The sequence below is a fragment of the Mus musculus genome, chromosome 19 (genome assembly GCF_000001635.26).
Source record: "Mus musculus strain C57BL/6J chromosome 19, GRCm38.p6 C57BL/6J".
Taxonomy (NCBI): domain Eukaryota; kingdom Metazoa; phylum Chordata; class Mammalia; order Rodentia; family Muridae; genus Mus; species Mus musculus.
The window spans coordinates 54,030,519-54,049,325 of NC_000085.6; the positions used below are offsets into that span (position 1 = coordinate 54,030,519).

At 45.6% G+C, this 18,807-nt stretch overlaps 2 protein-coding genes across 7 annotated transcripts in view; both read left to right on the forward strand.

Moving 5' to 3' along the window:
• The window catches only part of Shoc2 (Shoc2, leucine rich repeat scaffold protein), an 89,049-nt gene extending 86,287 nt beyond the window's left edge, over positions 1–2,762 (forward strand). For 3 of the 6 annotated variants that reach the window (XM_006527228.4, XM_011247299.3, XM_030251001.1), the window contains one exon: positions 550–2,762. In XM_006527228.4, the coding sequence (XP_006527291.1) occupies positions 550–758 (209 nt within the window). In that variant the 3' untranslated portion in view covers positions 759–2,762. The remainder of the gene's footprint in view (positions 1–549) is intronic. The other 3 variants (NM_001168505.1, NM_001355242.1, NM_019658.6) reach the window with 1 other exon arrangement.
• An 11,978-nt stretch (positions 2,763–14,740) lies between these two features.
• On the forward strand, positions 14,741–18,464 carry Adra2a (adrenergic receptor, alpha 2a). Its single transcript, NM_007417.5, has one exon. The coding sequence runs from the start codon at positions 15,697–15,699 to the stop codon at positions 17,092–17,094; it is 1,398 nt and encodes a 465-aa protein (NP_031443.4). The 5' UTR covers positions 14,741–15,696; the 3' UTR covers positions 17,095–18,464.
• Positions 18,465–18,807: the final 343 nt, after the last annotated feature.

The window sequence follows — 18,807 nt, forward strand, 5'->3', positions numbered from 1 at the left end:
TTAATTGAATAGTTTCTAAGTTAATAATTCTATGGATTATGGTCTGCTTTCTATAATGTCCGGTTCTGGAAGAGAAAGAAGTAAAGAATGTTTTTGGAAGTGTAGACAATTTAAAAATTGGGTCTTAGCCATCTTTGTAGCTTTGGATAGCGACTTTCAGCCCTAATGTCCCATTCATAAGTGAGGACAGTAACTCACTTTGTATAAGCTTTCCTGAGGTTAAACATCCTACATGTAGACACAGCTGTCCCACTAGCTATTGGCTTACTGCCTTCCTAGTGTCATTGGCAAGGAGTCTGTGTTTTGACTTTTAAAATAAAGGTTTAAATATCTGTATGTGAACTCCTGACTGTCCCAGCGGAACCTCTGAGAATGAAGTGTTTCCAAAAAAAGCTTAAGCTTCAAAACCATTGTGATGTCATTGGTATAGAAAGTGACCTTATACAATTTTTCAAAAGTTTCTCTAGTTGATTTCAATATGCTGCAGTTTAAAATTTACACTTGTCAGAGTTAAAGAGTAGTAACTATTTTTTTTCCCTTCCTAAACAGGTACACTGGAAAACCTAGAAGAACTGTATTTGAACGACAACCCCAACCTTCACAGCCTCCCCTTTGAGCTTGCTCTCTGCAGCAAGCTGTCAATCATGAGTATTGAGAACTGTCCACTCAGTCACCTCCCACCTCAAATTGTTGCTGGAGGGCCTTCGTTCATTATTCAGTTCTTAAAGATGCAGGGTCCATATCGTGCCATGGTCTGATAGAAACTGCTGGTCCCACACACTGTTCAAAAATAGACTGCCATTAATCTTTCATATCTGTATCTGTATCTGTGTGGATATTGATCTATGGCAGATTTATAAAGACTGCATTATGTGTTTCTGCTAATAGAGGAATCATAGCCATTTAGATTTTTTTAATTCTGTAAAAAAAAAAGGCTTATATAAGTTTTCTTTGCTAAATTTGATGGATGTTTTTCTGTTGTGTAATCTGATATGCCAGTTTGTTTAAAAATCTTCCAACAAATTATGAAGTCATTAAATTTAAGGGACAAAATAGTATAGTTAAATATATGTTTCTCTTAGGAAAATGTGGGCCAAAAATTTGTTGCATCTTTTCATATATACATTTCCCCTTAAAATTGTCATATCTTTTAACAGCATAGGCCCTGAAGGTAGAATTTTTCTTTAACTTATTTTGAAATTTGAAATTTAAATTTTATATATTGTTTACAATCGGAGTGAATCACTGGATTAATTTGATTTGCTCTGTTTTAATCAGTCAGAGTTTATATTCTTTTAAAGAATTTTCATCAGTTTAAATATTAAAAGATACTTTGTTGAAACAGCTGGCAAACAGAAAATATACATTTAGAAATCAGAATTTCCATTAGTTTTATTTCTCCAGTGAACTTTAAAGCAAATATCTGAAGTGAATCTTTGGGGCGGGGGTACTGAAACCTTTCCTAGAATAAGTATGTTTCACTGTGTGGGAGCAGAAATCTGTGGTGAAAGGTTTTTCTTTTCTTTTCTTTTTATTCCCATTCCTGAAAGTTGCAGATCCACAAAAATTTAACAGAAATTTGGCAAGGAAATAAAAAACACATAAACACACATTCTATATATGTATATACAATGCTATATAGATATGTATTTATTATATCATAAACTACAATAGGTAACTTTAAAGACTTCTCCCTCCACTTGTACATTGAGATGAATGTCTCTCTAAAGACTGCAGTATATGTGTGTTTCGAGGTTAGGTGACAGTGTACTATGGTTTTATATCTTGACTCGCCATGTCCATCTGTCTGTTCGGGGGTATCTGTGTCTAAGCACAATATCTTCACACTGTGCTGTATTGCTGCTGAACTAAATGCACTTTCCCCATCCCCGGGGCACTGGCTTCAAACAATTCAGTTCAGTACTGTTACTTTCAGTCTCGTCACGCCATGGTTAGTGGTGGTAGTACAGATACGGAGAACGGCACATGGCATTGATGCCATTGGGAGTTCTGTGGGACTTATGTAGTATGTGCATGGACTCTTTGATAATGTTTTCTTTTGCTTTTCTGCCTTTATGAATATCAACTGTAAATGTGTGCCCCTTATGTAGTATTCTTATTTTTGGTAGTGTTTGTCTTAAGTCAGTTTAATTATTGAGAACTCCCCCACCCCCAGAGCAGGCGCATCCTAGATATAATCTTGAAACACAACTTCCATACAATGAATGACTATTACACATAAGGAAATATTGCTGCTTGTTCTTTTGTGCAAACCCCCCCCCCCCCATTTTTAAGTATTTTGTCCTAAACAACTGTTTTTAAAAATTAAAACTGTAATATCAAGATAAACATTTGGATTTTTGCTTTTCCTGGCACTCAAACTCAAGACTGGGTTTGAGGTCAAATCTGTGTTCATAATTGGCAAATTTGTAAGGAACAACTAAGAAATGGAAGGCAGGTAAAGATATAAAACCCTAGAATACCTAAATGTGCTGTAAAACTATTGTAGATGTTCACTGGATTTTACAAAGTAATAGCCTTTCTCCTTTTCCATCTACTGTGGCTTTTCAGTTAAGATTTTGTTTATAAAAGGAATTTATTACAGTTCTACCTAGAGCTTGTGTGTGTGGTGTTTTAAAAATAATCTCGTACTCTTGTTTTGATATTAAGATCATAGAACTTAAACTTGTGAGGTAGTGGTCTAGTGTCTTTTCTTGTAAAAACATGGTTTCTCAAAATGAAAATATATGAAAAATGTTTAAGTTTGGTTTCCCTACATTTATTTAGGTTATTCTACAACAGGGGTAGGAAGTGGTCATAGTCTTACTAACACACAAATACATACTGTGTTATCAGCCTTCTCCTAAAGTTCATAGAGATATGGTACTGTCAACCTTTTCAGGATGTACTAAAAACCAAAATGGACTCCAGTTAGGAGGAAGATTCCTTGTGAAGTCAGGGTACTTAGTACCTGAGTAAGGGTGATGACCGACTACGATCGAGCGAGTTTCCTCATGAGATGCCAATGATACTAATCGCCAAATTTAAAAGTTGCCTTTAAAAAAAAAAAAAGAATAATGTTGAGACTCTCCGTAAGATTTGGTTAGTAAAGTAAGAATTATAGATTGTTATCTTAAACAAGTAAGTTTTGGGTTGTTAATCAGTAAAATGGAGACATCAAAGGTTTTCTTCTGTAGGAGTTTAATTAAAATCTTACACAGAAAGGAGGGATGCCGATTCAGAGATGAAAAAAGTAAAGATAGAACCTCTTGGAGAGACAGGCAACATAAACGTTAATTCGTACAAACGATGGAATGGGTTCTGAAAGCTTGAACTACAAGTTTCTAGTTAACATTTTGTAGTCTGTACCATTTAAAGTGAACAGATTCTGGGCTGGATTATAGCTAAGTGTGAGATGTAGCCTAGCAGTCACAAGGTCTTCATTCAACTCCAGTGCTCCCATCCCAGTAATGCAAACACAAATAACTACATCGTCATCATCATCGGAGGAGGAGGAGGAGAGGAGGACAACGACAAGGAAGAAGAAATGGTCTGGAGATGGTTTAATGGTTAAGAGCACTGACTGCTCTTGCAGAGGTCCTAAGAGGTCTTGAGTTCAATTCCCAGCAACCATCTGTAATGGGATCTGTTGTGTCTGAAGACAGCTACAGCATACTCATACACATAAAGTAAATCTTAAATAAAAATAAGGCAGAGAGAGAGAGAGAGAGAGAGAGAGAGAGAGAGAGAGAAGAAATGGATACTCGACATGGTTCAAACTCAAGGCTTGATGCAGGATGATTTAAAGGTCAAGAATAGTCTGGGTGATGTATTGGGATCTTGATGCCCCCAAAATCTTTAAAAATAAAGTTGCCACTCAAGAAGTAAACATGTCCCATTCCGCTGTAGCTGCAGTGGCCTGGTGTCTGCTTGTTTGGCTGAACCTTGGGGAAGTGTCCACTCTGTGGCCTTTTAGTGAAACATTGGGAGGGTTATTAGCCTTTTTGTTGTTTTTTAAACCAAGCATCCTTAAAGTAGTTGTGACACCCTGGAGTTTTCAGTGGATGAGGCCTTGCCCGCATGGCCTCTGTCCTATTGCTCAGTGCCTGGCTTCTGTGTCACCATGCTGAATCTCTCAAGTTCACAGTGGATGCATCAACAACAACTGCTTTCCTCCCCAAACTCCATGGTTCAAATCCTCTGATAGTTTTCCTTTCACCTGACATTGTAAACCTGGGTAAAAGCTGCAAGCACTAATCATGTTAGCCTAGATGTTAAACGGTGTTGAGATTTCCCATTAGTCCATTACTTTTAAATCCAACTACACTTGGGATTTCAGCATATAAAGCGAAGCCAAATTGTTCATGAAGATGTAACATGAATGGCCTCCAGCACCCATCCCAATCTTTTCCCCCCATGTGCTGTTAGGCTGTCTGCTCATGTGAATTCTCACCAGGACTGCCACTTGATAACTGACACTAAGCCTTTAGCTGTTGCCAAGGTCCTCTTCCATGTTCCTTCCAAAGTCCCAGATGCCTAGCTGGTACCGATTTTGTGTATTTTCTTGTTACTACAACAAATTATTTGATGGAAACGAGAGGAAGAGTTTCTTCTGGTTCTGCTTCAGAGGGATTGACGTCATGTGGGATGGAAGGCAGGGCAAACACGCTCTGAGTGTGGTCATAGTGGGCCTGGAAGGAGAGAAAGCAGGCCAGAACTAGAGGTGCATGGCCTACTTCTGTCAGCCAGGCCTACCTTCCGTAAGCTCATTAGCCTTCAAAATAAGGTCACCAGCTGGAGGGCCTGTGGAGTGCTTTTGGATACCGTGTAGTGACTGACTGCTAGCCTTCAAGACAGGCATTGCAAGTGACTGCATATGAATAGGCCGCCTTCAAGTTTAATGCAGTGAGTTTCTTTGTACCTAATTATCTAAAGGAATTTAATGGCTCTCTCTCTCACTGCTACTTGTTCATGAGGGGTTTTTTGGTTGGTTGGTTTTTGATAATTTGTATTAGTATTTCATTCTCACAAGCTTTTGAGTATAACTTACTAGTTTTCTGAAACATTTAAAATCTTACCCTGTTTAGGCTTTTTTAAATATTCATTTTTAAAGACTCGGTTGTGTGTGGAGTCATAAATTATTATTTTTTTCCTGTTTTTAAGTGAATCTGACTGTGTTACTTTCAAGATGAGGGAGTTTCAAGGGAAGGGAATAGGCTACACACCTACATTACATCACTGCTGAAATGAAGCGGCAGCATGTGGCCTGTAAGCAGTGTTGTTACTCCACTGTGTCTCTTCCCTTGCTAAATCGTAACACCTGCCCAGCTCTGGCTGAAATGAGCTAAACGGGAGAGTGCTGATTTCAATAGTAGGGCCTGGCTAAGCTAACAGTGAGGGTTCATGGACTCAAGTCTGCTCAATGTCATTTCTACACTATCTGCAGCTATTTGTGCTTGTGTAGCTTTTTTTTTTTTTAATTACTAAACTTGTTTTAATTTGGGAAATGACTTTAGAGGGTTGAAATTTACCTGTCTCAGGTAAATAGGAAGTACAGAAGACAGTGGGCCTCAGTGCATTCTTGTCTCTCACAGTGCATGTAGGACCCAGGTGCCACTCACATGCCTTCCTTTCTAAAGTTTCAGCTTTGGAAGAGATTGTTTTCAAGCTGTGAGTACAACCTTCAAGAAAGGGGCTTCTCGGCAGTAGTTCTGGATGGCCGCAGAGTCCAGCAGAGTGAAGGAGCGGTGATGTTGCCACCTGATTGCATTTTTTTTCCAGGACCCAGAACATGGCTAAGCCTAAATTAATAATAGTTGTCTTTTGTACGATGGTTAACTTAATTCTGTGTTTCTTTGTTCTCTTATATCCTAAGTTTGAAAAATATATCTACATCCTTTGGAAAATCTAGGTTATAGGTACTTTCTGTTGTACATCCTGGGAAGAGATAGTGGACAACCCACTTCCAGCTTGGAAATGTTTCTGCTTTCTGGTTGAAAAATGTGATCTTTCAGCTTTCTGACCCAGCTGCCAAGGCTCTTCCTACCAGAATGGACTCTGCCTCTGAAGCTGGGAGCCAAAATAAAATCTTCTGTAAGCCAGGTTTTGGCTGAGGTTTGTTACAACAACGGAAAAGTGACCAGTATCTATACTATGCTAAAGCTGATGAATGCTGCTCAGCTGCATTGACAGTAGACTTAGAAGGAGGAAAAGTGTCAAGAGGTAAAGGGACAATATCAGAGATGCAGTCTCAGCGCAGCCTGTGACTAAGAGCAGGCTATCAAAATATCTAAAGCAAAAACAAGTATGTCAGGTCAAGGTTAGTTTACTATTCTCCCATCTATTAGAAATTATTTTATTTTTGGACCCATGTAATCTTGAATTTCCTTTATAAACTTTGTGCTAAGTGAAAATCAAAAGTACAAACTTGTCAAAATGTTTGAAATGGTGAAAGCAGAGCCCAGAGGAGCATTGAGAACATCTTGTGCTATATATATAAAAGATCTAAAACGAAATTAAGTTTTTAACCAAACAAACAAACAAACAAACATCTTTAAAAAGAGCAAATGTAGAACAATCCAAAGAAGGAAGAGGGTAGACATCAGTGAAATATAAAACAAAAAGTCAGTAGAGAAAATGAATGAAAGAAAACCAAGTTATTTGAAAATATTAGTAAACTCATAAGCTTCTAGCCAGGCTTATGGCTTCCACTACCTTACTAATTTTCCTTATCACAAATGAAGGCAAGGATCTCACAACAGCTTTTATGGATAAAAGGACAATAGATACTATAAAAATCTCCATGCTCCTAAAATTGGTAGCTAGAACAAAATGGGACAATTCTTTGAAAGATAAAGATAAAATGTGCCAAATTTTACACACACAAACAACAATAACAACAAAAACAAAAACCACCAGTTCTATTTAAGAAACGGAGCCTGTACTTAAATTTAGTAGAATTAAAAGTTTTAAAAAATACATATCTTTAAATGGTTTATACAGCCAGCTCTTTACAGTTCCTTCTAGAAGATAGAAGGACGTGGGTGTGCTCTCTTTTCATCCTTTGGGGTCAGAATTATCCCAATATTAAACCCAGACAAAGTCCTTACAATGGAAGTTTCCATACAGATATCTCTTCAGAACATTAATGCAAAGATCCTCATTAAAATACTAGCAAATTTTATCTGAGAATGTATAAAAGAGTTATACGTGACCAAGCATTGTTTATGCCAAATAAAGAAGGCTGTTTCAACATTATGTATTACACCAACAGGTTAAGGGGAAAAATGTCACATGATCATATCAACACAAAACAAAATCACTTGATAAAATTTTTTATCTTCGAGGTAACTTTCAACAGCCCATTTCCTAAAGGAGCAAAGACAGTAATAATGGCCTTTCCAGGGATATGGGAATATGACTGTCTATATCATCTGTCTTTCCATCTGTCCGTCTGTCTTGTCTGTCTATCTATCAATCAATCATTGCCTATCTGCCTGTGTATCTAACAAATTCAAGTCCTAAAATCTAGAATGAACTATATACACAAACATAAGACGTAAAAGTCTTAAGTTCCTAGCTCTGTGTGGAGTGCAAGAGACCCAGCTCTAACAACATTGAAAGACAGTCAGAAAGTGACTAGAGAAACTGGGTCTGGCAATAGAGTTTTAGGCATAACACCAAAAGAAAAGAATCCATAAATTGTCACATTTTTTTTTTTCTCTGCAAAGAAGAATGGAGTTTCTGCATGTTTTTCAGTTGCTCACACTTACTGCTGAATTCCAGCCTAAGACCTAGAAGGCAGGATCGGGGGGATGAAGGGGAAAGACCTCGCATGTGGGTTTCTTTAATTTTGTCTTTTCTTTTTAACCCGGCTACCAAGGCTTACTGTTTAGGTTGTTGCCTTTTGTGTTTTCTGGATGTTTTAGTTATAATGCTTAGTTTTTCACTTGAATGTCTGGTGAGAGAGAGGGAGGGAGGCAGGCTGTTGTGATATATTTGCTTCATTGAATGTTTCTGTTGCAGGGGGAGCTGCATCTTTTTAAATTTTTTCTATTTTGTTTATTTCCACATGATTGGATAAAAAGTTGTCTTGAAATCTGATCTTAAAAGTACCATCATTGCTGGAAATCTTCCTCCTCCCCCTCCTCCTCCTCCTCTACCTCCTCCTCTTCCTCCTCCTCTTCCTCCTCCTCCTCCTCCCTCCTCCTCCTCCCTCCTCCTCCTCCTCCTCCTCCTCTTTTTCTTAACTATGTAGACAAGGCTGGGTTTGACTTTAGGTTAGCCTGCCCTAACCAAAGTTCTAGGGTTAAATGTGTGTGCCCCACTACTCTTTGCTCTTCATAAAAGCTTGGTTATATTTTGAGTATCCAAAAGAGTCCTCAAGACAGACCGAAGTACGCTTTGTGTGTGATTTTCGTCAGTGGACCTGACTCATGGAGATGATCAATATGGTTTTACTATCAATGAAAGCTTTTGCATCAGTTATTCCAGCCAAGTGTTCTGATTGAACAGAGTGGAAACCAACTGGAAGAGTAGAGAAGGTAGTAGCTGTGTGGGCTGTGGAGTCACTCAGTCTGAGGAAGAGAAAGAAGGGACCCACTGCTCTGCCTCACAGCTGTAAAACCGGACACAGCTGGGACAGACATATGGTGACTTCTCCCCAGACATGTTGAGAACTGGTTGGCTCCTTATATTTATTAGCCTGTGCTTTTGCTTCATCTCCTTCCTTTGGGGAGGGAAGGAGGAAACGAGAGAAAACGAGGAGAGCCAAGAGGATGTCTCCGCCCCTTTGAGACTGTATGAAATGCTGCATCCACCTTGCCCAAAATCTATCTCTGTCCCCGGGATGGAACCAGATCTCACTTACCTTAATCAAGCCATTTACTGTTCTATTTCAGGTAGAGTTAGCGTAGTTGTAGAAGAACACCCCTTGGAAGTGTTGACGTCTTTTTTTTCCCCCAGCTTAAGTTACCTCAGCTTTAATGGCTGGGTTCCCCTCTTTCCCTCTGCCACCCACTCCTAGAGTCTAGTCCACACCGGATTCCAGATCCAGGCACAACTGTCAACGGGTGAGTGACCTCCAAAAGAGGTGATTCCTAATTTCCATCTGTTACAGACTTTATAGTGCAGATGGCCTGCTGTGAGGCTTTCCCTGCCAAGCCCAATGTCACCGCTTCTCTGGATTTTACCAGTGTTGTACGTCTTCTCTGGGGTAAGGAGCCCTGCGCATCTCCTTGAATATGAACATCAACTGTTATACACACTCTTACCTTTTACACAAATGCTACACCGATGTAAACCAACTGTGGTAAGCCCATTAATGCCACTTAGTTTTGCTTTACTTCATATTTCTAGCGCTGGTTTGGTTTATTAACTCCATGGCTAAGACTAAAGGGGAAAGTGTTGCTAGACAAACAAAACAATATGCAATGTATATTTTGCAGCCATTAAGCCAAACTCTAAGCTGAATATTGTCTATGCATTCACACATTTAATCTCTATTTAAAAGCGTGTGTGTGCTGTGTACAACTATTTCCTTTTTTCCACATGTGGAAACTAGGGCTCAGCAAAGTCAAATAAATAAAATTATTAAATGGCAGAAGCAGGGCCAGAACTTCTGCCTTTTTACTCCCAAGTCCAAATTATCAATGGCTCACTTGAAGTGCCTCTCAGGACCTTTTAGGCAGGGACTCCTGAGCAAGGGCGGGCTGTTCTTGGTGCTGTGGACTGAGGAGAGTGGGAAAAGATCATTTTAGTAATAGTCATAGCCAGATTCATATTCTCTCCCTCTCTCCTCCCTTTCCCTCCCTACCCCCGCCCCTCGTCTCTGTTCCCCCTTCTGTTTTTCCCTGTGTTTCAGGCATATTGTCTCCATGGTTTCTTTAAGCAAACATGAAGGGGTGATTCACTTTACCTAATTAGATTAATGGAATGTTAGCTTAAGAGTTATTACTGTAGGTGACAAATGTCTCCTTTGTACCCACGGGCTGGTGCCCTATCTCACGTGTCAAGTGCAAGAACAAATAGCCATTGCTCACCATAGCCAGTTCTGGAGTTGCTTTTCCTTGTGTGTCTGGACAAAGCAGAACATTATTCCTTAGGTGGTTGGGTGGGGCAGGCACTTATCTGTGAGGAATGTCCCAGGAACCTGAGGTAGGCAACGTTATGCTTTGTGTGTGTACACACACAAACTCTTCAGGGTCACACTTTTAGCCAAGGCACAACATGTTAGGTAGACTAAGGTTGCAGCCAAGAGTTTGCAGAGAGCCCAACCTTCCTTGGCATCCTTGGAGTAGAGTTGATCCTGGCACCCACTGATATCTTCCTGGTCTTGGCTGGAGGCTTTCACAGATAGGAAACCACCTGGCTCTAGTTTCCAGGCCAGGAAAGACAAGGTCAGAGGCAGGGCTTATTGTTGAAGCTTGTGAACAAGCCACAGAGATCTGGCATCACGGTGTGGCATGAGAGCAGATGAAGACAGCTCTATGAAACACCCCTGGAAGAGGCCTCTTTCCTTCTGCCTCCTATCAACTTGCAATAATCACAGGATGCTAAAGGCATCAGCGCAGGATGATGGGGAAGTTATGTGAAAGCTCAGAGAAGGTGTGGGTCTCCCTCTAGTGACTCCTCCCTCCTCCCTCCCTAAAGACTCACTTCCTGCAATGAAGCTCCGCCTCTTAAAGGATCCACAACTCCCTAAACATTGCTGTCAACCGAGGCCAAATGGGCAAACACGTGGGCCTGTGGGAGGACGTGCTGCTTTCTAACTGCAGCAAAAGGCATTGCCTCCAGTGACTTCCTGCCTTCAGCCAAGGCTCTCACTTCTTTACATTGCCACAACCTCTCAAAATAGTGCTACCAGCCCGGGAGCAAACTGTCAACACAAAAGCCTGCGTGGAACACTTTGTATTTAAGCTATAGCAGTAGCCGAGATGCCAAGGCACATTTGGGTCTTGTCTGACACTGGAACCAGCTGTAACTTGAAGACACATTGAGACTGTTTGCCTTAAGCAGTGTTCACTTTTTGTCAATCATCTAGTTGACACAATTAGAATACCTCTGTTGATTTAAATATTTCTTTTAGGGAAAAACAACAACAACAAAAGAATGAGAGGATCTTTGTCTAGGAGTTTTATTGCTGCAAAGAGACTATGACCATGGCAACCCTTATAAAGGAAAACGCTTAACTGGGGCTGGCTTGCAGTTCAGAAGTTTAGTCCATTGTTGTCATGGAAGGAAGCATGGCGGCGTGCAGGCAGACTTGGTGCTGGAGAAGTAGTTGAGAGCTCTACATCCAGATCTAAAGAGAGAGTGGCCTACCTTGAGTTTCTGAAACTTCAAAGCCCACCCCCAGTGACACACTTCCTCCAACAAGGCCACACCTAATAGTGTCACTCCCTGTGAACCCTTGGGGGCGGTTTTCATTCAAACCATTGCAGTCTTATACCTATATCCATGGATTAGTTAGCATAGCTGAATCCTGACTTGGGGCTGAAGTATTAGCCGTCTTGGCTGTCTGCTTGTGTGCCTGTTTTGTTGACAGCTCAGTCAGATGGGGAATTCATTTCATCTCACGAACATTTATAGAGGTGTGTGTGTGTGTGTGTGTGTGTGTGTGTTTAAAATGTAAGTACCAAGACCCCACTCTAATACTAGTAAACTGGTATTCTCAAGGAGTCTGACCCAGAAATATTTTGTGACGTTGCAGGTAGAGCCCAGGGCCTCATGAAAACTAGACATCTCTGCCTTGAGAAATGTGATTTGTAAGCATCCCTCTTCAGGGATGCTCAAGGATTAAAAGATGAGCCCAGCATATGTGAGTGGGTAGGCCTGAAGAGCAATTTATTCAAGCTAATACTGATACCCAGGAGAGGAAGGGGTTCTCATCTCTTCATGCTCTATAGCAGAGAGAGAGCATGAAAAATGTTCAGTCTCCCATAGAGTGCTGTAGCAGAAGCCGATCGAGGTACACGTCGTACCTCGTTATGTGCTCTGCTGTATTAGTCACAGTTGGAGGAGAAAGTGGGATAGAGGGGCTCTTCCCAGCACCCTTTCTTCCTCCCAAAAGGATCAAAGTCGTTATGTAACAGGATGACTTGTGACCGCCATGCCTGTATTTCCCGTGTATGGTCCTGCTCAGCCTATGCAGTGGTAATGAGGACTGAAGCCAAGGCTTTGTCCATGCTGGGTAGGCACTCTGCTCTGAGCTACATCTGTCTTTAGTCTCTGGATGGGCCTTTGCCAGTGTCCAGAAGACAGAGCCTCCCAGTTGCTGGGGGGTGGTGGAAAATTTCTTGGGCTTACATTCAAGAAACATGGTCCAATAAATGGCTGGCAATGTATACTTAACCTTGCTGACCTTATATTTCCCCAATTATATAAGCAAAAGCTTAGACAAAGTAATGTATAGCTTATAAACTGCTTAGCACTGTGGCTGACCTATGTTCAGTGCTAAGAAGTGGTATTTTGCTATTTATTTTTTTCCTAATAGCTATAGACCTTCATGGGTAAGTCCAGAGGCAAATCTCCCTCAGGCCATCAATGACAACATCCAATGTATGCTCTGCCTCAGCTCCCGTGAGGTCAGTGGTACCATTCTAAAACTGCATATCTGAGATTCAGGGCTGCAGTTCTCAACTTGAGCTCATTCTTCGTAGCTTTCATTGGCTTTTCAAAAATCTTCACATAATTCAGTCCCTGCTCACCACTTTCAGTCACCTTTGCAAATGAACACACTGGCAATGGCCCTGCTCCTGCCAAGAGGCTCGGAGCAGAGGGTTAAGACAGGGAATAAGAGTCTCAACAGAGAGGGGACAGACAGCCATCTTGGTTTTCTTGAGACTCTGAGGACTTCTTACCATGATGCGTGGGAGCAGAGGCTGTCCACCAGGGAAGGGTTGCAGGGTAAAGGTGCTGAATTCAAATGAGACATCTGAGATGTACTCACTCGCACCATCAAATACTGAGCGAGTAGTCGGGGTTGAGACTGATGGTCAGGGTCATTCATGTAGCCCGCGGTCCTCAGCCAGACCCGAGCCTGCACGTTGATGTCCAGGGAGACATCGGCTCAGATCTGCTCGGACCTTGGACCCTGGCTTGGATGACTGAGTGTGACATTTAGGTGTAGTGATCTCTGAAGTATGACAGATGCTTTCTTAGGTCTCGTGTGTACCCTGTTGACATTCTGTGCTCTCTGGTTCTCCGTGATCTTCCTGCTGCTCGTCTGAAGAAAGAGTTCGGATGGCACAGTGTATCTGGTGCGACAGATACTCCTGCCTGAGTGCTTAGAAACCTTGCCATCTACTGCCAAGCTCCTACCTTTCTCACCAGAGAGAGAACATAGAAAACACCCTTTCTTTCTTGGCTAGCACCCTGCCCTCACCGACAGATGCTGTGCAGATGTGTGTACTTATCTGTGTATTGGGGGTGTAGGAGAAAAGGCCATGTAAGTGGGGATAGAGTCTAATAAGATGTTTTTCTTTCACGTTTAATTGTACAGATGTGTAAGATACTGTATGTTAATTCAATATTACACACAGTATGTAATGACCAAGTCAGGATAGTTAACTTTTCTATTTCCATAATCAGAAACCCCTTTTTGACAAACACATAATAATCCTATACATTTGTGGAGTTCAGTGTAATACTTTAATTCGTGCACACAGTAGGTACTGATTAAAACAGCGTAAGGCTTACATCTACCTATAATGTCATGGCGCTCTTCATAAAGTAGCTGTGCCTCAACTAATGCTTAACGGTTCCCAGTAGTTTAAAGCCAGGCAAGCAGAGAGGAAGATCCAGGACTCTCACATCTGTAGAAGGTTCCGAGCCTTACTCTCATCAGAGGTAGATCTATACAACCTGAAGATTTCTGCATCATGACATAGTGCAGTTTGAAATCTGTCCGTGTCCCCTCCCCCCCCCCCACCCCCGCCGCCCCAGCTTAGTCCAAACTTGCCCCCAAGATAGGAGAAAAATGGAGGAAAGGACTCCAGAGGAGCCTGGAGCCCTTAAGTCGCTTTCCAGCCGTGACGACCAGCGGCCAGCAGGTGTCAGTGCGCTCTCGTTCTGTCATGGCTCAGGGCCTACCCCTCCAGGACCCTTCCCCACCGCCTTTCAAAGGGGCGCAGTGCAGAGTCCAGGCCTTGAGAGTCCCGGCAGCTGCTAGGATAGGAGGCCTTCTCTTCCCTAAGTATGGATAACTCCGGCCTGGTCTGCTCTCGTGGATGCTGGTCCATTCCGCTCCAGTGGTTCCTTAGGAACCCGCACACGCTTACCTCTCCGGGATCCCTTTCATCCCAGTCACCAGAAGCACCTGCGCTTGACCTGGGGCGGGGCTGCTCGCCAGCGACTCTTATGCCACTCTGCATCTCCTAATTCGGGTCCCAGCACCCTGGCACCCTCTTCTGCTAAAACCCAGCTAGATCGGTGTACCGCTGGGCGCCTGCTACTGTCTCCTGGGCCAGCTAGTAGCCGAACGGCCAACTCCCAGCAGGGGCCGCTCCCCACTCCTTAGGCTCTCTCTTATTGCCCCTCGCTCCCTGTACCCGTCTTTCCAAAAGCCGGGTCCCAGAGGCAGCGCTCTCCCGGGTCCGACTCGGGTGCGGGCTCTAGACCTAAGGAGGGGAGGCGCGAGGGGCGGAGGAGGGTCGACTTCCCACGTGGGGGCTGACGCCGGCTGCTCGGCAACGCCGGCTTCATCCTGGGGCTATAAAACCAGTCCAGCGTAGAGCGGCGGAGCAGCCTCGGCTCCCGCTTCCGTGCAGACGCCCAGCAGCCGGCGCACACCGCCCAGCCACCCAGCGCCTCCAGCTCCAAGTCCTGCGGTCCTGCGAAAACTCACGCGGCCCTCCGACCCCCGCCGGGTCTGTGGCGCTCAGCGCCCACCCAGATCGCGGCTAGCAGCCACCCTTGGCTCCGCCGCGGCTCCTGGAGAGCCGGTCGCTCACCTAGCTTGGCCCTGAGGACCGAGGTGGTGGTGGTGGGGGTGCGGCTTCATGCGGCCCCCACACCCTTCACCCCACCGCCGCCGCCCCCGAGCTCTGTGTACAGAGTCCCAGCCCCAGCAGAGCGCACAACTTTGGAAGTCCCGTGGGGCTCCTAGAGGAGGCAGAGTCCGCGCCTTCGCCGGAGGTCCGGCCCAGCCCTCGCCACCCCGCCTGGAGGGTAGCGACGGAGTTGGAAATCTCTTCGAGGGTATAAGAAGACAGACCTAGGACTCCGAGCCCACACCAACACCCCTCCGCTGCCTCTTGGGGTAAGACTTCATGCTTTCGCTCAGCTTAAGAATCAAGGTATAGATGACTAGCTAAATGCATTTGTATAAATTTCTGACATCTTTCCAAATCATCAGGCCACCGATAATTTCTTTTCTCTTTTCTTGAAGAATAAAATCTCTAACCACCAGCTGGCCCTACTCGATCCTGCCGCTTAGAAATAAAACTTGGCTGTGTTTGAGGAGCTGGGAGAGAGAAAGCACCCACCCGGAGCGTCGGAAGGACGAACCGGTGCCAGTTCGCGGGCTCCAGTCCATGGACCACTAGCGGTCCCCAGCTTGGGCCCGAGCTCCCTGCGGCCCTCTTCCTTATGTGAGGCGCGGCGGGACGAACCCCGCACCGGAGGAAGAGGAGGACCCACGGACGCGGGGCCGGAAGGCAGCTGGCAGCAGGCCCACGAGAACCAGCACCCGCGTTCATGTTCCGCCAGGAGCAGCCGCTGGCCGAGGGCAGCTTTGCGCCCATGGGCTCACTGCAGCCGGATGCCGGCAACAGCAGCTGGAACGGGACCGAAGCGCCCGGAGGCGGCACCCGAGCCACCCCTTACTCCCTGCAGGTGACACTGACGCTGGTTTGCCTGGCTGGCCTGCTCATGCTGTTCACAGTATTTGGCAACGTGCTGGTTATTATCGCGGTGTTCACCAGTCGCGCGCTCAAAGCTCCCCAAAACCTCTTCCTGGTGTCCCTGGCCTCAGCGGACATCCTGGTGGCCACGCTGGTCATTCCCTTTTCTTTGGCCAACGAGGTTATGGGTTACTGGTACTTTGGTAAGGTGTGGTGTGAGATCTATTTGGCTCTCGACGTGCTCTTTTGCACGTCGTCCATAGTGCACCTGTGCGCCATCAGCCTTGACCGCTACTGGTCCATCACGCAGGCCATCGAGTACAACCTGAAGCGCACGCCGCGTCGCATCAAGGCCATCATTGTCACCGTGTGGGTCATCTCGGCTGTCATCTCCTTCCCGCCACTCATCTCCATAGAGAAGAAGGGCGCTGGCGGCGGGCAGCAGCCGGCCGAGCCAAGCTGCAAGATCAACGACCAGAAGTGGTATGTCATCTCCTCGTCCATCGGTTCCTTCTTCGCGCCTTGCCTCATCATGATCCTGGTCTACGTGCGTATTTACCAGATCGCCAAGCGTCGCACCCGCGTGCCTCCCAGCCGCCGGGGTCCGGACGCCTGTTCCGCGCCGCCGGGGGGCGCCGATCGCAGGCCCAACGGGCTGGGCCCGGAGCGCGGCGCGGGTCCCACGGGCGCTGAGGCGGAGCCGCTGCCCACCCAGCTTAACGGTGCCCCGGGGGAGCCCGCGCCCGCCGGGCCCCGCGATGGGGATGCGCTGGACCTAGAGGAGAGTTCGTCGTCCGAGCACGCCGAGCGGCCCCCGGGGCCCCGCAGACCCGACCGCGGCCCCCGAGCCAAGGGCAAGACCCGGGCGAGTCAGGTGAAGCCGGGGGACAGTCTGCCGCGGCGCGGGCCCGGGGCCGCGGGGCCGGGGGCTTCGGGGTCCGGGCACGGAGAGGAGCGCGGCGGGGGCGCCAAAGCGTCGCGCTGGCGCGGGAGGCAAAACCGGGAGAAACGCTTCACGTTCGTGCTGGCGGTGGTGATCGGCGTGTTCGTGGTGTGTTGGTTTCCGTTCTTTTTCACCTACACGCTCATAGCGGTCGGCTGCCCGGTGCCCAGCCAGCTCTTCAACTTCTTCTTCTGGTTCGGCTACTGCAACAGCTCGCTGAACCCTGTTATCTACACCATCTTCAACCACGACTTCCGACGCGCCTTCAAGAAGATCCTCTGCCGTGGGGACAGAAAACGCATCGTGTGAGCGCATGGGCCTTGCCCTGCGTGCAGACAATGGTCAGACGCAGGCCCTGGGCTTCGAGGGGGTGCGTCTACGCATGCAGCCCCTAGCACTCTGAAACCCCGGACCTACCCAGCTGGGAGGGAGCTCCGTGGCCTTTGAGACCTTTTGTTACAATGTGTAAAGTTCTGGCTGAGAGGGACACATGAGCCCTTTTGCTGGTTGTTGTGGTTGTTCCCAGCCCACAGCCAGTTTCCTGGTGGGCTACCCCTGATCAGTATGGTTTCCTGATGATATTGTCATATCCCCAAGTCTGACTCTCCCAAGCTCTTCAGAGCAAGCACAGTACTAGAGAGGGCATGGCTGCCAAAGGGTTAATGAACCAAGGTTTCCTCTAGTCCTGGCTAATTATCTCCTCCACACCCCCTTCCTTAAATAAATAAATAAAGATCATTCAGGGCGGTCCTGCCTGCCCTCCCTTCTCCCCACTGTAAATATACATTATTTTTGATAGCATACTTTGGGTTCTTCAGTGTCGGCCTTGATGCATATTGGAATCATGGCTGTGGAGATGCCCTCCAGTCAGACAGTGGGCTATCTGGTCCAGACCACGCTCCTTTGCAATGCAAGCCCCTTTCTAGTGTTAAGTTGCTCTCAGTGCTTTTCAGCAGTAACTGGTGACTGTCCCCTGGACACGGACCTGCTTTGACATTTCCTGACAGGGAAGGGATTTCTGCTCATTTTCCCCTGTGCCTAACTGCATAATTGCCTTTTCCTATGTAAATATTACAGCGATGGACCAAGGCAGAAGGAAATGAAGCCTCTGCCTTGCATCAGCCCCGTGTATAAAGCCATTATCTGCTGAGGCACCGCTTGCCCCAGTAACTCACTTTAGAACTGACTTTTCTTCCGTTCTCCCCTCCTCTGGGGCTTGAAGAAGAGCGTGTATGTTTCTATCTTGTCTGTGCGCCGCCCCCTCCCCCAGAAAGTGCTGACTAAGGGGAATCTTTTAGCTGCTGTTTTTAGACACCCAGGAGGGGAAATTATGTGGAAGAAACCAACCCGATACAATTTGCCAAGGTAAACAGTGTGAGGAGACAAATGGGCTGCCACACTGTATGGAGCCAGCCCCAAGAGCTCTTGGGTATCAAAGTGTTACCTCCCCTTGCTGTCCTGGCTGAGATCATGTGACTACTGAATTGCCAAAGTCAGGGGGTAGGCGGAGACTTCGTGTTTACAACCTGGTTTCTACTTATTTTAGGCAGACTGTGGAAGGCCTGTGATCTGATTTCACGAGAGAAAAACTAAATGTCAGCACTTGTTGCTCGTGACGGTGGATTTTTTTTAAATAAAAGTTTACAGATCAAATGTGAAATAAACATGAATTAAGTGGGCCTCCTGTCTAGTAATTGAGTTTTCAAGTCTTGGAACTCTGGGATTACCTGATAATACACACTTTGTAAGCTGTCTTTGGACACCCGAGCACTGACGCACTATCATTCACGTGAGACAGTTTATGCCTTACCTTCTTTAATCTTTTCAAGAACGCTATGAGGTAAATCGTTTTGCTGTTCCCATTTTACAGGTAAAGAAACAGTGCAGAAGGCTACTGGCTTACTTAGGGGTAACAAGTTTGTAAGGTTATCGCTTTCCGTTTCGTCTCTGTGAAGTCTGCTCCTAACCCCAGAGTTTCCAGGTCTGTGCTGTTCACACTCCTCTGAATGTAAGCGCACTGCA

What these genes read in the sequence shown, in the direction of transcription:
- Adra2a (NM_007417.5), top strand. Translation starts at nt 15,697, where the DNA reads ATGTTCCGCCAGGAGCAGCCGCTGGCCGAGGGCAGCTTTGCGCCCATG.